The sequence below is a fragment of the Podarcis filfolensis genome, assembly GCF_964270895.1.
Source record: "Podarcis filfolensis genome assembly, chromosome: 8".
NCBI classification, from domain to species: Eukaryota; Metazoa; Chordata; class Lepidosauria; order Squamata; family Lacertidae; genus Podarcis; species Podarcis filfolensis.
This window is the reverse complement of record NC_139611.1, coordinates 25,157,719-25,185,299: the sequence shown is the minus strand read 5'-3', so window position 1 is coordinate 25,185,299 and position 27,581 is coordinate 25,157,719. Positions and strand designations below refer to the sequence as shown.

General features: G+C 46.2%; 1 protein-coding gene across 2 annotated transcripts; it reads right to left on the bottom strand.

Moving 5' to 3' along the window:
* Nucleotides 1-1,463: 1,463 nt before the first annotated feature.
* On the bottom strand, nt 1,464-27,581 carry EFHD2 (EF-hand domain family member D2). Of its 2 annotated transcripts, XR_014551665.1 has the most exons (5): nt 27,078-27,581; nt 9,706-9,853; nt 7,302-7,436; nt 3,747-5,674; nt 1,464-3,686 (listed from the first exon to the last, which is right to left on the bottom strand). XR_014551665.1 is itself a non-coding variant. In XM_083628953.1 (4 exons), the coding sequence occupies exons 1-4, from the start codon at nt 27,551-27,553 to the stop codon at nt 5,540-5,542; spliced, it is 894 nt and encodes a 297-aa protein (XP_083485079.1). In that variant the 5' UTR covers nt 27,554-27,581; the 3' UTR covers nt 1,464-5,539. The 2 variants fall into 2 exon arrangements, 1 of the variants encoding a protein (XP_083485079.1); XM_083628953.1 differs by having other exon boundaries at nt 1,464-5,674.

Genomic DNA, 27,581 nt, shown 5'->3' with positions numbered 1-27,581 from the left:
GCGTCAAACAACTTTTATGTTGGAAAAGGTTTAAGAAACGCTCACTGATGGATTCTGCCAGCGACTGAACAGCCACGGAGTGGATGGCTGTCCAGCGAGAAATGGTTTAACCAGCCAACCTAGCCCAGAGCGGCGGCTATTTACGCACAAGCAACCCCTAAAGCCATTACACTATCTATCTATCTATCTATCTATCTATCTATCTATCTATCATCTATCTATCTATCATCTATCTCTATAGTTTTTATTGTAAGTGCATGTGTGGGCCAAGTTTTTGGCACTTTCAGGGCTTGTTTCTGTCCAGAGCTCTTCCCTTTTGCACCCCTCTCCTTGCTGATCTATGGTCATTCCACCCTCAATTGTGAGGCCAGCTGCCCATTGCCCACATCCAGAGGCAGCAGGGAGAAGGTTCTGTAGCCAGAATCTTGTTGCATGTTAAAGGACCAATTTTGGAAAATTGATAGCAGCCGCTGAGAACCAAACAGGTGCCCTCAAACAAAGGAACCCTTCAAGGACACCCACGTCTCAGCCCTATCAGGGAACCAGTGTAGAACCAGCTGGCGGTTCCCAGTGCCCCCAGCTTTGCTAAATATCAAACTGGAGAGCAGCAAGGTGGGAGGGAGAACATCGGGGAAGCCCTTGATCGCCAAAGAAATAACAAATAAATTAGCCTCGCCAACCTGCGGCCTTCCAGATGTTTTGGGATGTCAACTGCGATCAGCTGGTAGATATGATAGTCAAAAACTGCTGTAAAACACTAGGTTGGCAAAGCCTGAAATTAGGGATTAAAGAAGGCGTCATTATTTGTTCCACTTTCATGTTGGCCACGTTCAGCATTGTCAATACAATCTTGTTCTAACAGAGGGTTTTAAGGGCTTGGCTAATTTGATTGAGTTTTGTTTTATTGGGTTATAGCCAGTGCTTTTTTCTGGGGGGGATGCAAGGGTACGTATACCCCTAAACATTTTGTGAATCTTTGTACTTATGTCCATTTAATGTATTTATTTTTCCCGATTTGAAGTATAAAATGGTGATTTTCTGGAGTCAAAATGAGAGTACCCCTAAACATTTTTTTAAAGGAAAAAAGCACTGGTTATAGCCAATGCTAGAGTTACTCAGAGTAGACCCACTGAAGTTAAGCGACGTAACTTTTTTGGACTGACTTTTACTGTTTTATCAATAATTATTTTATATGTACCTTTTTCCCGATTAAGTGGTCTATAAATCTGAGTAAAAACAAAACAGGTGCAGGCTCTTTTTCGTAAAGCTCCTCACATTTCCTGAGCATTCGCGGTCTTAAATCCTAGCTTCTTCAATGGTATACTTTCAGATGTGCTTCACGGCAAACTTAGCCACAAGAACTTGAGCAGCTGGCAAAATTCTAACCTTAAAGTGATATCAGTTTTTGTTTTTCTCCCCCCCCCCAAAAAAAGAAAGTAAACACAGCTCTGGACCACACAACATGCTTATGAAATATAATTTTTAATTACTTTTGGTTAAAAAAAATAAAATCATACCACTGAAATGGAACAGCTTTTGGAATCAAAAGCAGAAACACATTCTTTTCAATCCATCCATTTAAACCTATTTGGTGGGTAGGTAGGTGGGGGAGGGAAACAGGTTGAGAAGAATGGAAGGAGAGACTGAATACAACACTTTCTTAAACCCCCTCCCCACTCCTGACCCCCCAACCACCTATGGTCGCAATATGAAAAAATAAACAAAGCCTCTGAGATCCAACAGGACTTTTGCCAAAAAAATATAAAGGGAAAAAAGGGAAGGAGGAGACCGGAGGGGATTTCACATGGCAAATGGGAGAAAATGGACTTTTTTTTTTTTGCTGGGTAACAAAATATATATGTAACAAAATATAATGTCAACTCTCTGGCTTTTAAAGCTCAGCTTTGCTCAGGGAGCTTATTCTGCCAAGGGCACGGACTTCCCTTGTTGCTGCCTCAAGTCTCAAAAACAAAGTGGTCTATTCAGCATTGCCAACTTCTAAGAAAAATAGTTTCCTGTCCTCCTCCACTGCAATAATCAAATGTCAAATGTGGCATCAAGAAACACAACGCCCCCTATCAAAGTCTGCAGGTCACAATAATTTTTACTTTGCACATCCCAAAGGGGGTACTTCAAGTGTATGGAAAAACACCCCTTCCCTCCAACTCCCCCCCCCAAAAAACCACCCCGCCATTGGAACCTTTATACAGGAATGCTTCCACGGGAATTAAAAAGTTGGCAATGCTAACTCTATCACTTTCCTTTTCGAGCTTTGAGTTTAAAAAGCATTTTTTTTTTGGAGTAGATTTCTCCCCTTGTCAAACACACTGAGGGTTTCTGCTTCAGAACCTGAATTTGACAACCGGGGGTTGTCTCTTTCTTTAATGATCACAGTGCATGCAAAAAATTAAAACAGAATAATAATCCAGATTAAGCCATTTGAACATTTAAAAGCACTTAGGGGTGGTCTCCCAGCCTGAACATTCAACATGAATATAGACTATTACACTTTTCTTACAAGTTTTGCCCACGTGGGTCTAGATTTGGGTGGATTTGCCCAGAATGTGTAGGTATGAAAAAGGCTTTTCTTTTTTTTAAGGATAGCTTTATACTTTTCTGCAAGAAGAGTTGCCTGTTGCATCACAACTTCAGCACTTGGGTTATTGCCATGATATAAAACACACACACACACACACACACACACACACACACACACACACAGAGAGAGAGAGAGAGAGAGAGAGAGAGAGAGAGAGAGAGAGAGAGAGAAATATGCTTTTTCTGGACTAGCTCAGTTGGTAGAGTTGTGGGTTCAAGCCCCACCTTGGGCAAAACAAGCATTGCAGGGGGTTGGACTAGATGCCCCTTGAGGTCCCTTCCAACTCTACAATGCTATGAGTCAGTGTTACGCTTCTCTAGCAAGAGCCCAACTTACAATGCCCTTTGACCCCACTGCCCCACGCAGCATGGTTAAGGCCTTCAGCCACACTGCACAAAGTCAAATTTACTGGAAGTTGAGGGCGTCTGTAGATGGTGCTAAAATAAGGGTGGTGGGAGGGGCAACACTGTAAAAAATTATAAGCATTATTATTATTATTATTCCTCCAAAATATATATGTCAAACCAGACCTTTTAAAATGGCAAACTTACGGAGCGATGAACTAATCAATAGCAGGAAAAGAAGTCTTGGGAACGCAAGCCAACAACTTATGAGAGGAAGGACCTCTCAGATGTTTAGCTGGGGCTGATGGGACAGATGTTGGTCCATCAGGATCTGGTGGACCAGAGCTCCCCCAATTGCGACTTACAGGGACAAGGCTCCCTATCTAGTACAGGTATTTGATGGGAGGCTGAGAGACTCACAGTATTGAGCGGATGCAACCTAGATGCAATGGAATGTGCCAACTTTGTCACAGACTTAGAATAAGGTGGCTGCCCTTCAGGGCAATGGGTTTCCTGTATTGGCTAGTGAACCTATGAACCGTGAGTCTAGGGTGACAAAATCTCAAGGCTCTAGCCTAAGTGGGGGGTGGGGAGGGAATCACTGGTGTGTGTGTGTGTGTGTGTGTGTGGCCAACACAGCTTTCTCTCCTCAAGTTCTTGGGGACAATAAGGCTGAACCGTAAGGAGTCCTAATACACCCAGCCTGCTTTGCAGAGGTAATGGCCAAGGAGCCAACACAACACCTTTCTGCCTGCAGTGTGAGCAGGAGGAAACACAACCCCCTCTCAAGGAAGAAGCAGGACCCCCCTGCCCAGGTAAGCAAAAATGCAATGCTACAGTGCCCCTCCTCTTAAGAGGGGGAAACGCATCAGCCCACCCTCACCTTCAAGCAGTGGTAACTGGTGCCCACTGAGACCAGTAGGGTGGAAGGCAGGGAGGCCAACAGTAGGTGGCACCAGAGACAACGACAGGCAGTGCCTACTACACATTCTGGCTTTGTTGCCATCCCCCTTCCTGTTGATTTCTACAAGGGGCAACATTAAGACTCAGGATAGAGGAAGGGCCATTCCTTTGGACTGGCTGTAAGGGAGGGAAGTGGGGGGCTGGCTAAGATTGTTGGGGAATGGACCAGCCTCTGTTGCATACAAGTAAGGGCAGGGGCACTTGGAAAACACATTCGGTTCAGCTTGCCACGGTCCTACACCAGTTTGCCATTTTTGAAAGTCTTCATGAAAATTACTCCGTATTTTAGTGCACATTTCCCTAACATGCAGATTTGTCCCAGTAGCACCTTAGAGACCAACTAAGTTTGTTATTGGTATGAGCTTTTGTGTGCATGCACACTTCTTCAGATCTGAAGAAGTATCTGAAGAAGTGTGCATGCACACAAAAGCTCATACCAATAACAAACTCAGTTGGTCTTTAAGGTGCTACTGGAAGGAATTTTTTTCTTTTTTATTTTGTTTCGACTACGGCAGACCAACACAGCTACCTACCTGTATTCAGATTTGTGTATGTAATTTTGCTGGACGTAACCATTTCCCCAAGCATTTTTGCGCTAGTAAGATGTATTTTGGGGGGAGCTATTTCCATGACGACATACATTTTAGGTGCACTTGCACCTAACACATGCATGATTTCTTTGGCTGGAGTACCGTATTGCAAAAAGAAGAAGAGAGGAATGAGGATTTCAGAGAGCTGAATTCATTTCTTGTGTTGTTCAGGAAAAGGGCAAATTCTGCAGGCTGGCATTGCCAACTGAGCCACCCTGGAGAGTCTGCAGATTTCCTGCTTTCCAACACACACACAAACGCACACACCCCTGGTTTTTTGGCAACACTTCAAGCAAAGGGACTTTAACGTGATCAGTTAAAGCATTTTTGATTGGAAGGGATTGCACACGCTAAAGTTGCATTCTTATTTTCTTTTGCACAAGCACAGCTGTCGGAGCAAGGGTACGTTCAGGCCTTCCCCGCAAACCCCGGTCTTCGACCGTGAGCCAACGACCACAGCGATCACCAAACCGGCTGGGAGATGAAATGGTTCACAAGTCGAAAGTGCAAAGCCTGAGCTCAGGACACGCCACGCAGTTACAAAGAGTTAGGAAACTCCCACCAGACAGACACGACACGCCATTCACAGGTAAAAGACACGGAACTGGCCCACAGGAAAGTGGATGGGAGCGGCAGCCTCTGGGATGTTTACCTGTGGTATTTACAGGTCTAGAAGAAACAAGAGAGGTGTTGTTTTCACAGCCAGAGGCCTGAACGACTCCAGATTCAACTGCAAATTCTTTTCCGCATTGGTCCAAACACAAACCACAACCTAGGGTTGCCAACTGATCGGGAAACCCCTAACTGGGCCTGCTCTTGCACCTTCAACGGCTGCCTGAGCGGCAGAAAATGGGAATGTTTCACAGCAGGGAGGTAAGCCTCATCACCTGCAGATCAAGCAGCCGCTGAAGGTGCGACTCAAAAGGTGGGAACCGCACAACCGCTGGCAACTTCACATCGTTCCCGGTTTCACTGGAGGACTTTGCTGGGGCGGCTTTCGCCGCGGACAAATGTCCCTCCCAGCAACGCTTGGGCTGGCCCTGTCACTGCTTGAAGGCCGACTGCAGTTCTTTGAAGGCTGCTTTCCTCTGCTTCATCTCCTCCGCTTGCCGGCGCTTCTCTTCCTGCTCCGCCTTGATCTCCTCTTCGAAGCGGCTCGTGACATTCATGGCTTGCACCTGGAAGCAGAAAAACTGGACAGGTGAGATCGGAACGGTCCAAATGGACAGCTCCTCTCACTACAAACACTTAGTGCCAGGAAGCGGGAGCAGCCGATGAGAAAGAGGAAGGATGAACCAAAGATCCCAGCAGTACAACATCAGAAAAATGCCTGCAACCAAGTCTGGCCATTGGTCCACCGACCTCAGTATTGTCAACACGGACCAGAAGCGGAGTTTCCGACAGGATTCTCTCTTCCCCATGCATACCTACCTAGAAATATCAGAGACTGAGCCTGGAGCCTTTTGACTGCAAAGCATGTATGTGCTCTACCATGGAGTCCTAAAGTCCTTTCTCTAAAAGTGAGGTAAGGTTCTAGTCCACAGGTAGCCAAACTAAGGCCCAGGGGCCGGATCTGGCCCAATCGCCTTCTAAATACGGCCCGTGGACGGTCTGGGAATTAGCATGTTTTTACATGAGTAGAATATGTCCTTTTATTTAAAATGCATCTCTGGGTTATTTGAGGGGCATAGGAATTTTTTCATTCCTCCCCCCAAAAAAATATAGTCTGGCCCCCCACAAGGTCTGAGGGACAGTGGACTGGACCCCTGCTGAAAAAGTTTGCTGACCCCTGTTGTTATGTACTGAAGTTCTCACCCTGGGCCAGCAGGGGGATACTGTAGATAGTTCAGGTCCACATATGCAAATAAGGGATCGAAAGTGACGTTCAGTGATTGGATAGTTACAGAAAATGGTTACTGTTGCGTTCTAGTGGAGCTCTATATAAGCAGGCTGGCTGAACCCTTCAGTTCAGTTCTGTTCTGGCCTGTGAATAAACAAGAGCTGTCTGAAGAATCGCTGTGTCGTCTGATATGTTCACCCACAACTTAACACCTGTCTTCATGGTTTTGAACAGAGGGCTGGTTTTAACAGGAAATTGCTTTTTTTCTGGTCTATCTAACTCCATACTTGTCAATACCAACTTGGAAGGAGCTTGCCAGGGTTTCAGACAGGACTTTCTGTTTCACACACCTACCAAATAATTTCAGAGCCTGAGTTCTGGACTGTTTGCATACAAAGCCCACCCTCTGCTACTGAGCTGCACCTCTTTTCCATCTGAAGATGACCATTCAGTGGATTCAGTTGGGAAGGGCCAGTGTGGTGAGTGTCTGACTAGAGCTAACTCCTGTTAGTAAACTAACAGGAAGAGAAGGTGGTCTGAGGACTTCCTTTTATTATTTTAAGGTAAACTTGGGTAGCTAGAAATGCCATTCCTGACGCGCACTCCATAAATGGTGCTAGAATGGCACTCCCTGCCTACATTATACTCCTCTGCTTCTAATCAAACAAGTTTCTAGTCCCTCTTACCTGTGGAAAGCATGCAGGGAGGATTCTGCCCAATCGCTCCACAATAAGTCACCTTGTTCCCGCCTTCCACTGCTCTAGCCAATGAGCGGCGAGGCAGCAGGACCGACTGACAAGAGCTTGCCTCCAAGAGCTATTTGTTATGGTTTCAGGGGGGTGGAGACACTAAGAAAGGCCTCTATGGGCACATAGGAACCCACTCCATGCTGCCAACCCCTGCCTTGGGCTATGTGCAGACGGTGGTGTGATCCCAAGGGGTCAGGGGACCCAGCCGCTCCTTACTTTGGCCTCGAAAAAGCTCTTGGCTCCCTTGACCCCCTCCGTCGAAACGTCAATCTCCGACAGGCGGGCTAAGGCGTGAAGGCCACTGTCTTCCTCCAACTCGCCTGCTGCAGCTTTGCGGAAGATCAGAAGAAACTGGAGGCAGGGAGGGGGGCAAGACAGAAAAGACAAACCTCCCGTGAGTTTCATTCCTCCAGAATCCCATGAGAATCCCGCTTGCAAAAGGGACAGAGCAATACAGTGCGATTGCACCGCAGGAGCATTGAACTCGCGCAATTGCAACCTGACACAGTTGAAAGCTGGCAATAATCTCGCAAAATTAAAATGCATGAAAGAAGGAGAGCTTTTAAGCTTCCAGGCTTACTTACCAGGCTCTGGGAGGTTCTCGTGAGATCTTAAAAGCTCTCTGTCTTGCTTGGGGTGGGGGAAAGGAATACTGAATTGGCTGCGAGGATCAGGAGGGAAAGCAGAACTGAACCAATATTTCTCAGAAGACATTTTATTTATAAAGAGTCTATGTACCCTGCTTTTCAGCCCCAAAGGCTCCCAGAGCAGCTTACATACAACCAAAACATGACCGTTGCTACCCGCAAAGCTTACAATTTAAAAAGAACACGACGTGCAAAGGAAAACAGACTGGGAGGGAAGAGGAAAATCAAAACCCCCACACTGATTTCTTTGGACAGAGTGATGATGAGCTTCAGTTTTTGAAATATGGCAGCCCTACTATATGCATATATATCTATATACGTTTGTATTTTATTAGGAACATTATTGTTTTTGTCATTGGGGGGAAGCTGAAGAATGGGGAAAAAACAAGCATGTCTCCTTTAAATAATAAACGATTTCCCTGCCTATAAAGAGGATGGAGAATTTTGAGAGGCGGTTCAGATACAGCCCAAGCCCAAAGCAATTCAGGTGGCTGCTTTAGGGCAAAACTGGGGACCTATTTTATATCAGAGCCATAGAATCTTTTCCCCTACAATGTTTCCTCGCTGCAGATTTTTCCACCTCCACGAGAAGCTATTCGTGGCAGGGGGAGTGGCAGTATTATATATCCCATTGGTCCTCTCAGCCATGTAGGAAGGAATCAAATGGAAACCTTTCTGAGCTGCATCGCTGCAAAGGCAGCTCTTTTTCAGGGCACCTGCCCCAGAGCCTTTGCCTCTCCACAGAAGCCTTTGCTTCTTTTTCAAAAGGAGAATTTTCCTGCCGTCCCCATTTGAGAAAGAGTTTGATTTTTCTGCCTTGGCTTTATTTTTATTTCTTGCTTCAGGGCAGAAAAGAAAGAACGAATTAAGAGTCTATTGCAGCAGCCTTACAGAACAGCATCCACTTCCATTTTGGGCTGTCCATTGTTGCGGTTTGCTTTTCTAATACAGTGGTACCTCAGGTTACATACGCTTCAGGTTACATACACTTCAGGTTACAGACTCCGCTAACCCAGAAACAGTGCTTCAGGTTAAGAACTTTGCTTCAGGATGAGAACTTCCATTTTGGGCTGTCCATTGTTGCGGTTTGCTTTTCTAATACAGTGGTACCTCAGGTTACATATGCTTCAGGTTACATACACTTCAGGTTACAGACTCCGCTAACCCAGAAACAGTGCTTCAGGTTAAGAACTTTGCTTCAGGATGAGAACAGAAATCGTGCTCCGGCAGCACGGCAGCAGCAGGAGGCCCCATTAGCTAAAGTGGTGCTTCAGGTTAAGAACAGTTTCAGGTTAAGTATGGACCTCCAGAACGAATTAAGTACTTAACCTGAGGTACCACTGTATATATTTTTTAAACTCCTCCCATCCAAAGTGACTGCGGGCATCATTTTTGCAAGAGGGGGGCCTCTTCTGTTGAGTGGATGGCTGTAATTCAAACCAGTGACCCAACTAGCAGAGTCCTTTTCCTGCCCCCCAAATACAACTTTATCTCTAAATTACAGTGGTACCTCAGGTTACATACGCTTCAGGTTACATACGCTTCAGGTTACAGACTCCGCTAACCCAGAAATATTACCTCGGTTTAAGAACTTTGCTTCAGGATGAGAACAGAAATCGTGCAGCGGCAGAGGGAGGTCCCATTAGCTAAAGTGGTGCTTCAGGTTAAGAACAGACCTCCAGAACGAATTAAGTTCTTAACCCGAGGTATCACTGTATATGGATGAGCATTTTTTGAAGAATGACGTTTATCTATTCCGGAGAGCCGCATTTCTCCATGAGCAAGTCTTCCAGGGGCCAAAAGCAGTGTTGGGTGGAGCCACGGATTATTGTATGGCAGGCTCCATTCCAGAGCACACGGCCCCTGTGAGGTGGCCCATGAGGGAATGTGGCCCTCAGATTCCCCATCCCTTATTGAAAGCATTCTAAACCCTTCTTTTTGAGTCGGATAGGCTCTCTCGCCGTAACTATTACCTCCCGGAAGCTGAGTTTGCCGTCAAAGTCTTCGTCCACCTCCTTAATCATGTTTTTCAGCCCCAGGTGCGTCTGGGGAGCCCCGAGTTTCTCCATCATCAGCTTCAGTTCCATCAGATCAATGAAACCATCTTTTCCTGCGTCATACCTGTGAAAAGAAGAAGGAATCTTGAATCTGACCAAAATGCCAGCTACAGTTTGCAGGCGCAAAACCCAGAACGGGGTTGCCTCTCTCTCAATAAGTCAAAAACCCTTGTGTCAAAGAGTTTCTAGTCTTTTTTTATATAATCTTTTCGATTATTTTTTTCCAAAAATAAAAAAATAAACATACAACAAAAAACAATACATAATCCAAATATTGAGATTACTCTGAATCTCCTGACTTCCCCCCATTCCTTCCATGGGGATTCAATTTTCAACTGCTTATCAGTACTTCTTCAATTTTCCTTCTTCCCATATCATCTACATGTTCTGTTACATTACAAGTGTGTTTAAAATCCTGCTAATGTTTTGACATGTTTACAATAATTTTGACATGTTTACAGTAATAAACATCTCCCATTCTTTTTTGAATTTCTCGTCTTCTTGATTCCTGAGCTTCCCAGTTAATTTTGCTCAAAGAGTTTAGTCTTCTCAAAAAATAGCTTTGCACAAGCTCTCTGCTCTTATCGTTCCCTCAGAGTTTCCATCCACCCGTCCTTAACGTTATTGTTTGGATTTATGTGGGCCTTTCCTTTCGCTGTACAGTTACAGATTAACTAATGACAGAACAAGTTTCCTTCTTTATGCTTCTCCACCCAATTTGCAAGTCAGGCGTGCTGCTTTTCCAAAGTTAATTGGTGACAAATGAGAGCAACGAAGGCCGCCTGATTAGTACGAGACGGCAGCGCTAATGGCTCCAGGGCGGCCTGAGGCCTAAATGGCCACCAATCCAAAATAGCAACTGAGTGGGGGTAAGGCTAGTGAGCCTCTGGGCCCCCAACATGGCATATCTTCAGGGAGAGATGCCCAAAGGCATTTTGGGAGAATAAATATGGCAGCTGCTGTTGAAACGTGAAAGGTTCTCTTAAATGAGTGGGGCTGTGTGTTTGTCAACAAATTTTGGGATCCAGTGGATTTTGAACTTGGCATCACACAAAAAGATCTCTATGGACCCCAGCTTGGGCTGAGCTTCCTGCATTTGTGGGAGATTTGCTCCAGTTTGCATAGCACAAGTTCCTGTAGAAAGACGAAAAGCGGAATTGAAGACTGGAAAAAATGAGAAACTAAGGAAGCTGAAACGGACAGATTCTTCCCTCTTTAGTATGGACTACCCGGAGACCTCAAAATGGAAGTGGTGCTGCAAAAACCATGGGCCAAAAGCTAGGCTGGTCTTGGTGGCCTGTTCGATAATGCAACCCTGGTTAAAACTGGATTCCATCAGAAACAATAAATCAAGTCTGGGTGTTCCTGAGTGTTCCACAACTGTGCTTTGGCCACACTTCTTACACAAGGATGTCAAGGAACAGTCCTAAGTCTTCACCAGTTTTGTTTTGTTTTGGCTTCCCAAACTCCAGATCAGAAACCAAAGAGAAAGCTGTTGCCATATGTCTGAATTTTCCCAGACATGTCTGGGAACAACGGGATAGGTATCTGAGGGGAATATCAGGAAATTGGCAAAATGTCCGGGGTTTTGTAACTTTTCCAAAAATAGCTCAACTTTCCCCCCAAAAGTTGGCCTGGTTTTTTTTTTCTTTTTGAAATATGGTAATCCTACTTTTATCAGAACTGCAAGGGTGTGATTCTCTTTGCATTCCGGTTTCAAGATAGGTCTTATCGTGAAGTCTGCAGCCTTTTTTAAACCAGCCAAAGGGCAAATATATGCAGATCAGAGCTTTGCCCTGTGGGTAAGGGCAGTGTGCATTTCTATGACAACCCCCTTTTGCTTCAGGACAGAGCAAATGCACGTAGTCGCATCAAACTTCTTGTATATTAACCCTCAAAGGTACGCAGTGCAACCTTGGCTTGCAGCCTCTGTGCAGCGCTTGATAACTGGAGAATCCTTCAAAACTCAGCTTCCCCAACAAAACTCGTCCTCATGGGTACAGATAGATGTCTGAGGCACACAGGAAGTGTCTCCAAAGGACGCCAGCACTCCTAAAACGGAGCTAACCAGAAAGTGCGTGACAACATGTCCTTTGCTCATGTCATAAATATTCAAATAATTTTAAAAAATGTTGCAGAAGACACCTGCAAAAAAAACCAACAACCCTCCTGTCCCCACCTATCTGGAGATGCCCTTATTTGGATATCAGCTGGGAAGAGAGCAGTTCAGGAATTAAAATAATAATAATAATATTATAAGTTGTGTGTCTTGCTTCTCAATTTGTATTACGTTATTTTATGCACTGTGACTTGCTGTTGTTTTTTATGGATTATATTTTAGAAATTTTTTGTTGTAATTGATAGGAGTGAATTTATGTTTAATCATTATTTGCTGGCATTTAATTTTGTTGCGTACTAGCATAGTAGTCTAATGGATTGTTGAATATTGCTTTATTTGGTATGTTGCTTATTTTGAAATTGTTTTTATTATGACATTCTTGTATTGGGTCAGATTGTTAAAACGTGTGTGATCTATGTTGTTTCTTCAGCTTGCAAAACCACCCTGTGTTTTGTAATATAGAAAGGCAGTATACAAATTAAAGGTGAAATGAAATGAAATGAAACCTAATTGCAACTAAAACCAGTAGCTCCACTTTAAGTAGGAACTATCTGGGGGCTATGGGAGGTTGGGGTCACCCTCCACTTGGCCTCTTAGTCCCCTGTTGCTCTGGGAACATCTGAAAACTCTCCAACATTCCGGATTTGATTTTTAAAATTTTATTTTCAACTCACTAATATTTGCACTGAGTGTTTTCCAAACCGCTGGAGTCATCGCCAAACCGCTAAATGGACCCTGGAGGGTTTTTAGGTTCTCAATGGAGGTGGTTGCTTTGTACTTGAAAGGATGCATTCAATGCACCAAATTGATGCTTTGCAAACCTGCCCTGCTGCGGTCCGGTGGAGGTCGAGGCTAATGACATCCTTCAAGGACTCCCTGACGATAACAGATACTTTCAATACAAAGCTTCCATCAAAAGATGACCGCCAAGAAACTACCATTGCTCCCCACAAGAGGTAGTGATGGCTGCCAACTTGGATGGCTTAGAAAGAAAGGATTAGACAAATTCATGGAGGATATGGCTACCAATGGCTACTAGCTAGGATGAATATGCTCTGCATCCATGGTCAGAAGCATTATGCTTCTGAACAGCAGTTGATGGATGGGAGAGCGGTCTTGTGTTCAAATCCTGCTTGTGCGCTTCCCATTGGAGCACCTGGTTGGCTGCCGTGAGAACAGGATATTGGACTAGGTGGGCCTTTGGCCTGATCCAGCAGCAGGGCTCTTCCCACATTCCCTTGCATCCCTGACAAGGATCATAGAATTGTAGAGCTGGAAGGGATCCTGGGGGTCATCTAGTCCAACCCCCTGCAATGCAGGAATAGGCAGCTGTCCCATATAGGGATCGAACCTGCAACCTTGGCGTTATCAGCACCACACTCTAACCAACTGAGCACACATAAATATGTGATATTTATTATTAGGGCATCATCCTCCGTGTGCAGGGATCGCTGGGGCTTGGCCCAGGCCACATGGTGAGTTTGCAGCAGGCCCGAAATTTGAACTCAGGACCTCCTGATTCAGTCTTTTCTCCCACTTTTTTTTTAACCCCAATGTGACAGATATATAGACCTTATTTAAACCCACTCCACCAGCCTTAACTTGCACACAGGATTTTTTTGGTGCTTCTAAACAGGCGGAACGCTTCCGACATCATTCTGTTTGGTGACTAATTGACAGCTCTGCCTGCGGACCAACCGCAAGAGATTAGAAGGAAGAGGCCCACTAATCTTTGCTCCGGGAGCAGGAGATTAACACCCGGGACTATTCTGCAAAGCTGATTAAAGCTAGATACATGTGTGCAAATTGCTCGTACCTGGTTTAGCGGGGGAAACTGGATTTTTTCTTGGGATGCTAAGGAGAACGGCTGCGTTGCTTTGAGTGCACTGCCACTGAAATCATAAAGTGCTGCAGCTGCTTCTCCCGGGCTTCCGTGGCGAGAATTTGAGGAGGAATTAAGTGAGTGTCGAAAGAGGTTCCACTGTACATGCAATTCGCCCTCGCCCTTGGCCATATTGGCAGAGGCTGATTGGGTCTCAGCAATACCCAGAGGTCCACAGGCCCCTGGTTAAAAGGGGCAGTCTGAGGAATCGTGGGGTGGGCAGCTGAAGGGAGATGGACAACGGTTGTCAGAAGAGTGCTGCATGACAGCGGTGGGCGGGGCCCAAAGCAAAAGTGGGTGGAGCAACAAATGCAGATTTGACTTAGTAATGTAGGTTAGTTTCTACAAACAGACGCACCTCTCCATCCACTGCCAAGGCAAGCGAGAGGTTTTAGCAGAGGTCAAGCGAGCACATTGCAAGTCAGACACTCCAGGGCTGGATCTAAACTGATTGTAAAACGGACCACTCCTGTACAGAGCCCTTTTTGGGCACATTTTTATAATGCATTTTTATCATTACAACTGACCAGTGTAGATTTGCCCCAGGAGTGTGCAAAGTGTAGCTAGGAAGAGTTGCGAGGGCCAGTTAAGGGATGCCTGGAGGACTATGCTCCCTGCCCCCGTTCCTGGGCCTGAGTTTCTCCACCCTTGATGTACAGTGGTACCTCAGGTTAAGAACTTAATTCGTTCTGGAGGTCCGTTCTTAACCTCAAACCGTTCTTAACCTGAGGGACCATTTTAGCTAATGGGGCCTCCTGCTGCCGCCAGCGTGTGATTTCTATTCTCATCCTGAGGTAAAGTTCTTAACCCGAGGTACTACTTCCAGCTTAGCGGAGTCTGTAACCCAGAGTGTCTGTAACCCGAGGTGTTTGTAACTCGAGGTACCGCTGTACTTGAAGGAACCTCCATATCCAGTGGCAGTCTGCTGCTGAATATCAGCTTGGTTTCCAGACCTATTATCATCTTGATCGCCCTCCTCTGTACACCTTCCAGCTTGTCAATAACCTTCTTAAACTGTGGTGCCCAGAACTGGACACAGGACTGCAGGTGGGGTCTGTCCAGAGCAGATTATCTCCCTTGAACTGAACACTCTACTTTTGTTGTTGATGCAGCCTAGAATAGCATTACAGTGGTACCTCATGTTACATACGCTTCATGTTACATACGCTTCAGGTTACAAACTCCGCTAACCCAGAAACAGTGCTTCAGGTTAAGAACTTTGCTTCAGGATGAGAACAGAAATCGTGCTCTGGCGGCACGGCAGCAGCGGGAGGCCCCATTAGCTAAAGTGATGCTTCAGGTTAAGAACAGTTTCAGGTTTCAGGTTAAGAACGGACCTCCAGAACGAATTAAGTGCTTAACCTGAGGTACCACTGTAAAAAAATTTTTGACACAGCATCACACAGTCGACACATTAAGCCTGTGGTCTACTAACTTCTTAGATCAGTGGTTCCCAACCTTTTTTTGGCCATTCATTTGGAGGAAGCCTAAAAGGCCATTAACTTGGTCTAACTCATTCTCGAATTGCCCCCCTTTAAAAATCAAATTTCCCCCCCTGTGGGGGACACGGCCCTAGATCATTTTTGCATGCACTGCTGTCAAGCCAGCTGTCTCCCATCCTATCTTTGCGTCCCTTGCTTAAGTACAGAACCTTACATTTGTCACTACTGAAATTCATTTGGTTAGCTTTGGCCCAGTTCTCCCATCTGTTGCGGTCATCTTGAACCCTGGTTCCATCTTCTGCAGCTTTAGCAATACCTCTCCCAGTTTGGCGTCATCTGCAAAGGCAGCCAAAACTGTCGGAATAAAGCAACTTCCTATGCAGGAGCGTTTTGAGTAATTGTGGGCTCCAAAGACGTGCCCAACCTTTCCGGGCAGCGGCGCAGCAAATTCGCCACGAAGCCACCCACAGCTCTTGCGAGCTTACCTTTGCAACACATAGCAGAGGCTGAGTCATTTCCGACACAAAGCCCTGCATCGAGGAGTCTGAGCAAATTGGCAAGCGGCCCAGCGTAGCCCGGCTCAACCCGATCAAACATCCTGCTCAGATCAGTGCGGCATTCAGAACAGACACAGGGTGGGGAAAGCAGATTGGGCAGACTTGCTCAAGAGATGCAGAAACTTGTGACTATTTCACAGTTTTCTCTCTGTGTGTGTGTGTTTTCACACCCCCAATCTTATAGATTGGAGGGGTGTTGGTTTACTCATCCACAGTTACCAACCTACTGGTCTGACTAATTTGCAGAAAGGCAAGGAAGCCGTAAAAGCTTTATTGCTTAATGCAGAGAGCAGAGTTCTTTCATGGGCTGGTACCAGGCTATGGCACAAATAAAGGAAACTTCTTGTTCCTCCTCTGGGGGTTGGTAGTGGGGCAGCAGCAGGAAAGATTATTGCCTCCATGCAATGCTCTCTGGGCATCAGGCTGGCTAGTATTTGCCTGGCTAGTATTTGCCTGCCCAGATTAGGATCGACAGACCGAGCAGGAGATGTGAGATATGGTTAGGGTGACCCATCTTAAAACACGACTGCTATGAATCATCCCATGTTGTCGGCGCCTGAACAAATGCAGGCAGCTGAAAGCACCCTGAATGCACTCAGATTGCCAAGCTGAGAGGCGTGGGTATCTCCCCCACTGCAGGGGTGGGGACCTTTGGGTGCCTCCAGAGGCTGTTGGACTCCAACTCCCATCCAGTGGCGTAGCGTGGGGGGTGCAGGGGGGGCCGGCCGCACCGGGCGCAACATCTGGGGGTTAGGGTTAGGGGGCGCAAATCCACGGGTTAGGGGGTGCAAATTACTTGCCTTGCCCCGGGTGGTGACAACCCACGCTACGCCACTGCTCCCATCAGCCTCAGCCAACATGACCAATGGACAGGGATGGTGGGAGTTGAAACCCATCACAGGTGGGGACCTCTTTTCAAACCAAGGGCTGCAAAAAGCATTATCAGAGTTCAAGGACAAATCACATTAAGGGGTGTGACTGGGGAGGGGATGTGGCCAGAGGAGGTTTCTGAGGGCCGGGTGGAGGGGCTTAGAGGGCCACTGGGTCCCTGGACCTGAGGATTCCTCCTCACCCATGTTCTACTAGTATGTGTTAGTTCACATATGCATGCATTCTTCCCTTGACTAACTTGCAATGAACCAAACCAGTTGAAAAGGACTGCATTTGGGACAAGACAAAGCCTATGTCCTGGCAAAACAGTGCAATCCACACACCCCATCCTCTCTCTGTTAAAAAGAAAGTATGAAATATTCTCTCAAGTGTTCAGCTAAAATCAGGCTGCATGTGACATACTGCATTACTAAATCAATTACGGAGCCAAGTTGGACTGCAGCCAGGGGGATAGTTTCAGCCGTAGGGGGTGCCTGGAAGAATCTTTATGTCGGGTGGAAAAAACCTCGCTCCGACAGCCTCCTGCGTCAGCCCGGCTAAATTATTTGCGAGGTCCAGCCACTGTGCATCTCTGCGGAGCCTGCAGAAGATTTGTTTCCTGTGAATTGCGCTCCTTAGGATGACAGAAGGGCATCGCTGCAGGTTTACAGCCTATTTAATCTACGTGCGGACAGATTCAGGTGCTTTGGAAAATCAGAACAATTATCATCTCAGGTCTGCTCTGTGTTAGGTGGGTGGGTAGGCAGAGGGAAGTCTCACTGAGCTATATGAGAGGGGAAAGTCATAAAGTACCCTGTGGCATCTCATAGGACTCACAAATGCATTATGTCATAACATATTTGTAATTCCATCTTCTTCTTCCTCCCTCTATATATTTTGGAAAGTTATTTGTCCATCTGTTCTCTATGCATTCAGACTCAAGATATCAGCACCAAATTTGGAATGATGGTTCCATCAAAGGGAAGGTTTGCATTAATGTTTGGATACAATTGGATGCCATTTTGAATCAAGATGGCAGATGGAAACTTATAAAACTGCATTGGTTTTAACCAAATTTGGGCAGGATTATAGTTTACTCAGTAGCATTAGAATGAAAACATGGGTTTTCTTTCAATTTTGAAACTAAAACAATTTTTCCATTTATATATCTTAGTAGTTTTTTTTTCTTAGAATTCCCAAGCAATGCCAGGTACTGTCTGTTAGTCTACACATTGGGAAATCGTCTGTCTGTCTGCTATGCACTGGGATATCCCTTAAGATACTGTAACTATTTTTTTCAGTTCCTGGAACTGAAAAGCAGGATTTCACCTATTTTGGGACACAATTGGATGCCATTTTGAATCAAGGTGGTGAACTGAACCTTCAAAACTGCACTGATATTATCCGTTGATTTCAAATGTTCACTGATTTTTTGTTTTGTTTCCTAGAACTCCCAAACAATGCTGCATACTAGAGTGCATAATAAATAATCTGCAGCAGAGCCAGATGCCAATTCTGCCTCCATGTCCACCCTGGCAACACAGTCACAGGGCCTAATAATGCCATCCACAACATCAGGGGTTAATTCCCCAGCTCATCTTCCAATGTGCTATCACTTGCATTCTATGTAGGACAAACAGGACCGTCTCTACAACAGGCATAGGGAACCAGTGGCAACCAGTCTGGATGTTGCTAGACTCCAACTCCCATCAGGCCCAACCAGAACAGCCAATGGTCAGGGATGATGGGAGCTGGAGTCCAGCAGCGTCTGTTGGCCTGCAGGTTCTATGCAAAGGATAAATGGCCACAAATCTGACATCAAATGGCAATATCCAAGAAACTCGGTGGCAAAACATTCCAACCTCCCAGGAAATTCTGAAACTAAAGATGGCTGCAGACTAAAGAAGGGCAACTTCAAAGGGAGGGTGGAGTGTGAAACCAGTGAATTGCAATAAGTCAGGAGGTTCTATGCTATCACTGAGTCGGGACGATGGATTTTTATCACATCACTTGTGTTTGTTGGCTAACCAATGCTGGCCTGTTTTTTTAAATGAATGGCCACTGAATGTTTACTTTTCTGCATTTCATTTCCCTTCTGACTTGATTGTACCTTGAACTACATCTTCCCCAATCATTTACATATGTACAACCCCCACTTCCACGATCAGACATACTCGTGTATGTCTTTACTATATAACAATATTGTAAGGCTGTCATCACGCTGCAGTGTGTGTGGCCGCTGATAGACAGCCACAGCGAGATGACAGAACATCAGCCAAGCAAGCAGGAAGTAGTCCAGGCAAGCTGTTTAAAGGAGGGAGACAGTGCGTTTCAGAGAATGTCTCAGCAAACCGCTCTCTGACACGCTCCTTTTCTCTGTTAAACAATGCTATTAAAAGGAGTTGGGTATCAGGGTGAGCTGTGAGGGGATGGGTGAGCTGTGAAGGGATGAGTGTGGGGGAAGAAAAGTTGGCAAAGGTGTAGGTGGGTTTGGCGAGGAGAGTAAGCAGGCAAAGCAGTCCCTAGTGTGTGTGAGAGAGAGCACAAACCCCTGCCACACAGGATAGTACAGTGGTACCTTAGGTTAAGAACTTAATTCGTTCTGGAGGTCTGTTCTTAACCTGAAGCGCCACTTTAGCTAATGGGGCCTCCCGCTGCCACTGCTGCACGATTTCTGTTCTCATCCTGAAGCAAAGTTCTTAACTCAAGGTACTATTTCTGGGTTAGCAGAGTCTGTAACCTGAAGCATCTGTAACCTGAAGCGTCTGTAACCCAAGGTACCACTGTACTTCAAGCATCTGTAGTCCACGAAATCTTGTGCCATAATAAATCTGCCGGTCTTTAAGGTGCCACAAAAACACTTTGTTGCCTTTTCCTCTACATAATAGTTTCTTTCTGCTTTGGCAAACTAAGCAATGATAAGTGATGGCAAGTGAGAGCGGAATACTTAAGAGCTCTTGCAGGGAGAAGGTTGCTGTTTTGAGAGTGTCTGAGCAGGAAAAGCAATTGCAACAAACGGGAGGACCTCCAGATATGGAAGGCGGCATGGGAAATAATGCAAACTGGCCCCAGCCAGAAAAAACAACAACTCAGTGTTAATAACAGAAAAGGAACAGGTCACAATAAGAGGAAGGTGAAAATGCATATTACGGGAACGAAGAGACAGGAAGCCAGGAAACTTGATAGTTACGGTATGTCTCGTGGTGTCAGATGAAGAGGGAAAGCAGTTTCGGGTTTGTCACACCATTGTCCATAAAACAGCAAATTTTGTGTCATGTGGATTTGGTTTAATAAGGCATGCTGTGTGTGGTGAGCTTGTTGTGGTCCTCTAAATCTTTTTTTTTTTTTTAATCCTCATGAAAATTCTTCAGCATTTTAGTGCAAATCTCTCTTAAGGAACACAACTTTGTATGCAGTTTTAACTAATGAGCACATTTTGGCAAGCAATTTCCCCCAATAAATTGTGTTTTTGTATGTTATTCTCACAAGTATATTCATTTTACGCACATTCTCTCTCCCCACCAATATATGAAAAACATACAAAACATTGGTTGAAGAACGGTGGTTTCTTTCTGTTTCAGAAAGTGTGAGTTTGGCTTTAAATGTGAACTGAATTAACTTTCTCCCCCCCCACCTGCTCTAGATGTTAAAGGTAAAGGTAAAGGGACCCCTGACCATTAGGTCCAGTCGTGGCCGACTCGGGTTGCAGAGCTCATCTCGCTTTATTGGCTGAGGGAGCTGGCGTACAGCTTCTGGGTCATGCAGTCAGCTGGACTAAGCTGCTTCTGGCAAACCATAGCAGCGCACGGAAATGCCGTTTACCTTCCCGCCGGAGTGGTACCTATTTATCTACTTGCACTTTGATGTGCTTTCGAACTGCTAGGTTGGCAGGAGCAGGGACTGAGCAATGGGAGCTCACCCCGTCATGGGGATTCGAACTGCCGACCTTCTGATCGGCAAGCCCTAGGCTCTGTGGTTTAACCTACAGCACCACCCACGTCCCGTGCTCCAGATGTGCTGAACTTTAACTCCCATAATCCCTAGCCACTGGCTATACTTGTTGGGGCAGATGGGAGTTATAGTTCAATAAAATCTGGAGGAATATAGTATCATAGAATTGTAGAGTTGAAAGCCAATTGTCATCTAGTTCAACCACCATGGGTTCCCTACACCTGGTTCAAGAATAGTCAGCACGGTCAGCCTGACCCCATCTTTATCTGCCTTCCTGGCTGCCCTAGTAAACTGTAGCCAAGATGTACAGAATCCGACAATTTGGGATTTCACTAAAGTGGTGGTTTTTTTTTTTCTTATTCCATTCTTAAGTTCCATATACCATCTTTCAACATCAGTTTGTGATTTATTTTTTTAAAAAAGAGCATCACAAAAACCCACTAACATTTTATCGCCCGTTCCTCCTAAAGCACACATTTCTGTGTGCAATTTTGGCTTATATACACATTTTTGCAAGCAATTTTCGCCAATGCATTTATTTTTATTATGATTTGCCTTGCCGTGCACACTTCCCCCTTACAGATGCATCTTTGTACTCCTGCCTTTGATGGGAGAATCGCAGGGCAAAATTGGGAGACGTGAGGATTTTAAGAGGCGGCTGTGTTTTGGTCCGCATACTGTTTTGGGATGTGGAAACGAGGTAGTTTCGCATTGAAGTGCAAACCTACACCATAGATGATTCCACTTGAGTTGTCCCTTGTAAGGAAGCGTAATGGAACCCTGTAATCGTTTTACATCAAGTGTATTGTTACTACTGCAGCCTCGCAGGCGCCACGTGGAGTCCCACTGCCCGTCTGTTTCTTGCTGAGATCTTTCTCAAAGCATATCCATGGTTTCACACACACCCTGTTAATGATCCTAAACTTGATGTGGGGAATTGATGGACCTCCAGATGTTAGGGACCCCCTCCCAACTCCCATCAGCCTAGCCTGAACATTTTTACCTACACACATTCAAACACCTCACTCTATCCAATGTGTCCTAAGTTCTTGAGGACCCTGGACCATCCATTTCTGGGCACCACAATTTAAGAAGGATATTGACAAGCTGGAATGTGTGCAGATGAGGGCAACCAAGATGATCAAGGGCCTGGAAACCAAGCCTGATGAGGAACGGTTGAGGCAGTTGGGTACGCATAGCCTGGATAAGAGGAGACTGAGAGGAGATATGATAGCTGTCTTCCAATATCTAAAGGTCTGTCACATGAGAGATGGAACAAGCTAGTCCAGACGGATCGAAACCAACAGATTCAAGTGACAGGAAAGGATATTTTGTCTAAACATCAGGAAGAACTTTCTGACAATAAGAGCTGTTTCACAGAGGCGTGGACTCCCTTGGAAGGTGACAGACTCTCCTTCCTTGGAGGTTTTTAAGCAGAGGTTGGATGGCCATCAGTCCTGGATGCTTTAGTTGAGATTCCTGCATTGCAGGGGGTTGGATGAGATGCTACAATTCCTTGATTCTATGATTCCTAGGCTAACTGATCATCATTTGCTGCAGCATTTGGGTTATTCACACAACTAACTTTCGCAGGACGTTCCTGTTCAGCTAATATTTGATTGCTCCCTCTTAGCACAGGATTGCAAAAGATAGGTGACACAGTCGCTGCTACGCTGCTTTGCTACATCTGTGCACGCTCCTTTCTGTTCTGCTGCATTTTCACAGCACGGGGTGAATGAATTAGGGCAAGCTTCCTGGGTGCATCAGCCTGCAACTTCCTCTCTCTTTTCCTGGCCAGCGTCTCATCTGCAACTGCACTCTCAACCCTGCACTGCAGCCAAGGACACATTTCAAACAAGGAAGGCAACTTCAGAGGGAGTGGTTCAAGTGCTCTGGGACACCCCCAGACCGCTTTATATTTCCCTTGCTAAGGAAAGAGGCTGCCTCTTTCGCCATAGAGGACCTTGGCTTGACATCAGCAGTGGACACAGGTAGAGAAATTTAGCAGCAAGAGGTTTTGACCCATTGCAGGCTCAAGCGTGATACCAGATTTCAGATGCTGAAAAGGCTGGATTTCAAAAGAGAAACACTAAACACGGTTCACCTGCCTGCTGTCTCTCTGCAGCTTCTGTAATTTAAACCAGAAAGATCATCTCCTGCAGCATATTCTACTTTCCCCAGCTGGAGCGGTCATTTATAAGTCTGAGTTAAACTGCAGCCTCCTTGGGGCAGGGGACCTCTCTTGCCCTATGAAGAAAGACTAAAACACTTGGAGCTTTATAGTTCAACAACAACACTGAGGATCCAACTAGACACGGCACTAAACATCCCAGTTTAATCACCAATAAAATAATAATTACAGAAATATTAATAGCAGCAGCAGCAGCAAGTGACTGGAGTGGGGCACTCCTGTTTTTCAACATGGGAGGGGTGGGATTTGCACCAGGAAGGCAGAAGTGGAGAAAAAGGTTAAAGCTTCACATGTCAGACAGAGTCAACGTGGTACCCCTCCAGATGTTGTGGACTACAACTCCCATAATTCCTGAGCACTAGCCATGCTGCTGTGGCTTTGGGGATCGTCATCCACAACTGTTCTTCCTGCTGCAACCAAGCAATCAAACTAATAAACCTGTAATTAAATATAGTTTCCTGTATTTTTCTACACTGGGAAACAAGAGTTACCCACTTAGGAACAAGCCAAGGCATTAAGCCAATTTCAAACTGTGGTTTTATATCCTGGCTTATTCTGAAACTGCTAACTATAATTTCCTGGTTTGGATGAAACAGGAACCGATATGGAATTAAGAGACTTCCTGGTCTGATTGCACATGCCAGAGAGGAAGTGGAGAAATGGACTGTGTGTGACAGTGAAACTTGTTCTATCTCAGCTTCTGAAGCTGATGAACTAATAATAATAATAATAATAATAATAATAATAATAATAATAATAATAATAATATTTGCGCCCTGCCCATCTGACGGGGTTGCCCTAGCCACTCTGGGCAGATTCCAACAAAGTATAAAAGCACAGTAAGACATCAAACATTAAAATTTTCCCTTTACAGGTCTGTCTTTTTCTTAAACACATATAGTTGTTCCATCATCAAATCCATTTGACCAAGCCCAATCTTAGCTCATTCTAGCCCAGACAGAGAAGAGTCTGCAGTGACCACTTCCTATTCCATGGAACGTTAAGCTGTTTCACTGCAAACCAGCATGAGTGGCTTTGAGTTTAGAGGGTGAGGGTTTGGGGGTTTTTTTTGGTGGGGAGGTGAAGGATGAGGCCAGGGATCTAAAGCAAAATACATTTCATAGCCTCTCGTAAGAACACACTGCAGATCAGCCGTAAAGGTTGTGCAAGGCACGAGGGCTTGAGTGCGCTTGTGACTGCATTGCACAAAGACAGAAAAGGACAATTTGTGATCGAGTTGCGTAGGGACCTGAGGGCTTGTGCCTTCATAGGCAGCTTACAGATGTTATGGACTAAAATTCTCATCCCTGACTGCTGGCTGGGACTGAAGGGAGATGCAACATCTGGATGGCAACACATTGGCTACTCCTGCCTGAAGCCAAGGTCTTATTTTGTGCCATTTGTTAAGAGCAGCCTTGCTTAAACAGGTCAAGGTAGGTCCATCTGCTTCCAACAATTATCAGATGGAGATCTATGGCAAGAAGACAACAGCTGTCACAACTTGTTCACTCCCAAAATCTGGGTCTGCTGCCCCTAATAAGGGAGCTTTATTGAGCTATCACACCTAACAGCCATTGGCAGAGCTGTCCTCCTATGTGACTTATTTTCCTGGAACATTTCCCAACTTTGGGTCCTCAGATGTTGGGTTTGTTTATTTATTTGACAACTGTATAAACTGCTTCACAGCCCTTGAAACAGTGCACAAGAAAAGGTAACAATGAAGCAGAATACAAAAAAGTACACAATCTAAAAAACAAAACCATCTCCACAATTATTGTTCCTCTATGATTATCATTCTATCTTACTAACTATGCCGTTGTTGTTGTTGTTATTTACTACTTACTGCCCAGATAAAAACATAAAAACCTATCACACAACATTGTTAAGATTCAGGATAATTAAAAACACACAATCAAAGAATCCCATTACGACATTAAAATCTATATGACCATTTCTACAGATGTACAATCTGTAGCTGAACCACAGCTCGCATCACCTTTTACTATTGGCCATAGTCCAGATGTTGGACTATTGGCTGATGCGGTACAACATCCGGGGACCCAAGGCTGGGGCTACCAAGTTACTAAAGAATTTAGCACATGGCCTGCACAAATGGAAACTGTGCAGAGAGCCCAAGGAAATGTCCATTTTTATCAGACATGCAGGAAACTCATCTGGATCAAAAAAGCACAGCAGTCCCTTGGGATTCTTGCACCCCAAAACTAGCCCAGAATAGGGCTGTGGCAGAAGAAAAGAACAGGGAGCTGGGAAAAGTACGGCGGTCCTTGCTGTGTCGTTTTGCCTCTTGCAACCCAGCTCTTCCGAAGAGGAAATGCCTTTACAGACATCTAAGTCATGTCTGCCAGGAAAATAGGAGCAAGATGTCTCTGGTTTTACATTTGCCTCATCATAGGGGCTTATTTCTCTAGGGCTGCCCAGGTCTCAGAGACGTACAGTCTCTCCCCTTGGGACTGGTTTGGTGGGCATCACTCAACACTGAGCAGGAAGTGTTCCTGTCTGGAAATGCCTTTACATGGGGAAGGACACGGCAGCCCAGCAGCAGAGGATCTCTGCTTTGAATGCAGGTCTCAGGTGCATCTCCAGGTAAGGTGCATCTGCCAGACACTGCAGACAATCCTGAGCTCAATGGACCCATGGGCTGACTTTGCCCAAGTGTCCCTCTCTTCTACACAGAGAGCCTTTACCTTGCCCTCCTGGCCTCTAACTACAGGTGTGTGGCAGCGAGCTATGGTTCCTCAGTGGTGAGCAAAGAGCACTCTGTACATGCCCAGCTGCCCCATCTCCAATAAATCTAGTGCTGAGGCCTGGCTCACATTAGTCTCTCCCCTCCCTCTCCCCCCCCCCCTCACACACACAAGCATGCCTTTCAGGAAATTGAGATGGTTCATTCCCACATGCAACTACACCCTCCTGATGTTATTGTGTGTGTGTGTGTGTGTGTGTGTGTGTGGAGGTTTTCTGGATTTTCTTTCTTTGCAAAGAGAGAGAGAGAGAGAATTCGTTTTATTTTTCTGATCTGCACATTGCACAAATGAGTTCGGGGTTTGCAGCGCTGCAGAAAACCGGAAAGATTTAAAGCAGCACATTTTCACCCAGCCAGCCTCTGCCCACCCCTGCCTGGATTTCCCTGCTCCTGGTGTGGCTCAGAATACTAATGACTCCCCTCTTCTGTCAAAAGGGAGCAGAGTTTAATGGTGGTGACGTGGTGGTGAGAAAGGGGGAGGAGCAATAAGGTTTCCAGACAGGTAAGGAAAACAAGGGAAAATCCCCTACGTGCTCCCCACCCACCCCACAATACGGCTGCAGTCTCCGCAGGTTCCATTCATACATGAAAACTGGGCGGTGCAAATGAACCCATGTTCATGAGTGTACAAGGGGAGTACATACAGAAGGGGGAGATTTAGATTTTCTGTATCTGGCATCCAAATGTCTTAAGCCCTGGCACCTTGGTGAAGTGGGGGGGGGGGGGAGGGCACTTGAGAGAAATGGTGGCACCCCAAAATCTTTGCCCCCAGACCAGGACTTGAATTACAAGTGGTTGTTGTTGTTTAAAAAATGAAGTTCTAGAGAAGGCATAGAGGGGAGCCATCACTGGGCCAAAATCATTTGGGGGGGAGAGAATTGGGGTCATTGGGGATTTCTTTATTTGTCACTCAACCTCTCCCCAACTCCAGAATCCAAGCACTGCCCCAGACTTCAAACTTGCAGACGCAGCGCTGTAACAAAGCACCCCATTTCTCTAGAAGTGGGGTTCTCCGCAACCTCTCCGTATAACCTTAAAAATACCTCTGACATGCTGATGTCGTACAAAGAAGGGCAGATCTCAAATTGTGGAAGAAAAGGTGTGTCTATGTGGGAGTTTATAGACCCCGACTTTAACCCCTAATTTTAACCATATCCTATCTCCTCCCTGCGACCTTTTTAACGCCCCCACCCCCACGCTGTGGGGACCAGCATAAAATGTAAGGCAGCCTCTTCCATCCAATCGAACTGGGTTTCTCCTTCCGCAACCAGAAATACCAAAGCAGACAAGCAGCCCCTGGAACGCAGGAAACAGAAAGGCTCCTGAGCTAGTACAGAGCGCATTTCTGTAGAGGGAGAGAGGGAAAAGGCTGCCCGGGTCAGAGCGAGGGGTGGAGCGGGTGCAGGAAGAGAAATTCCCCCATCGCAGCCTTTCCAGATTCCGGGAGGGGGAAAAGGAAAGCAAAAGCGAGAAGGCACTCTGCTCATGCTCAGAGGCCTCTTTCCCACTCACTGTCGAAAGAGCCGCTCCATGTCCTTGATCTGCCTCCGGGAGAACTCGCGGAACTCGGTGTAGGGGCTGAAGACGCGGTGCTGGGCGCCGCCGCCGGGCGAGAGCTGCGAGGGGTCGTTGAGCTCGGTGCGCCGCTGCAACTTGGCGCTCAGCTCGCCGTCGGCGCCGCTGTCCAAGGCCGGCGGCTCGGGCTCCGGCTCGGCCTCCGGGTGGTGCTCGGGCGGCTGCGGCTGCTGCTCGGCTTCGCCATTGTGCTCCTCCACTTGCAAGCGGCGGCTCAGCTTGTCGGCCAGCTCGTCGGTGGCCATCGCGGACGAGAGGCGAGCAGCAGACGAGCTGATCCGGCCCGAGCGCGCCTCCTCCCGCTCGCTCGCCCGCCGCCGGCTCCGCCCCGACCCGCTGACTGGGCGCGCCGCGGCGCGGATGGGCGGCCGCCGGACGATGCCTGCGCAGGAGACGCCCAGACAGGCGGGCATGGCAGCAGCAGCAGGAGGAGGGGGTTTC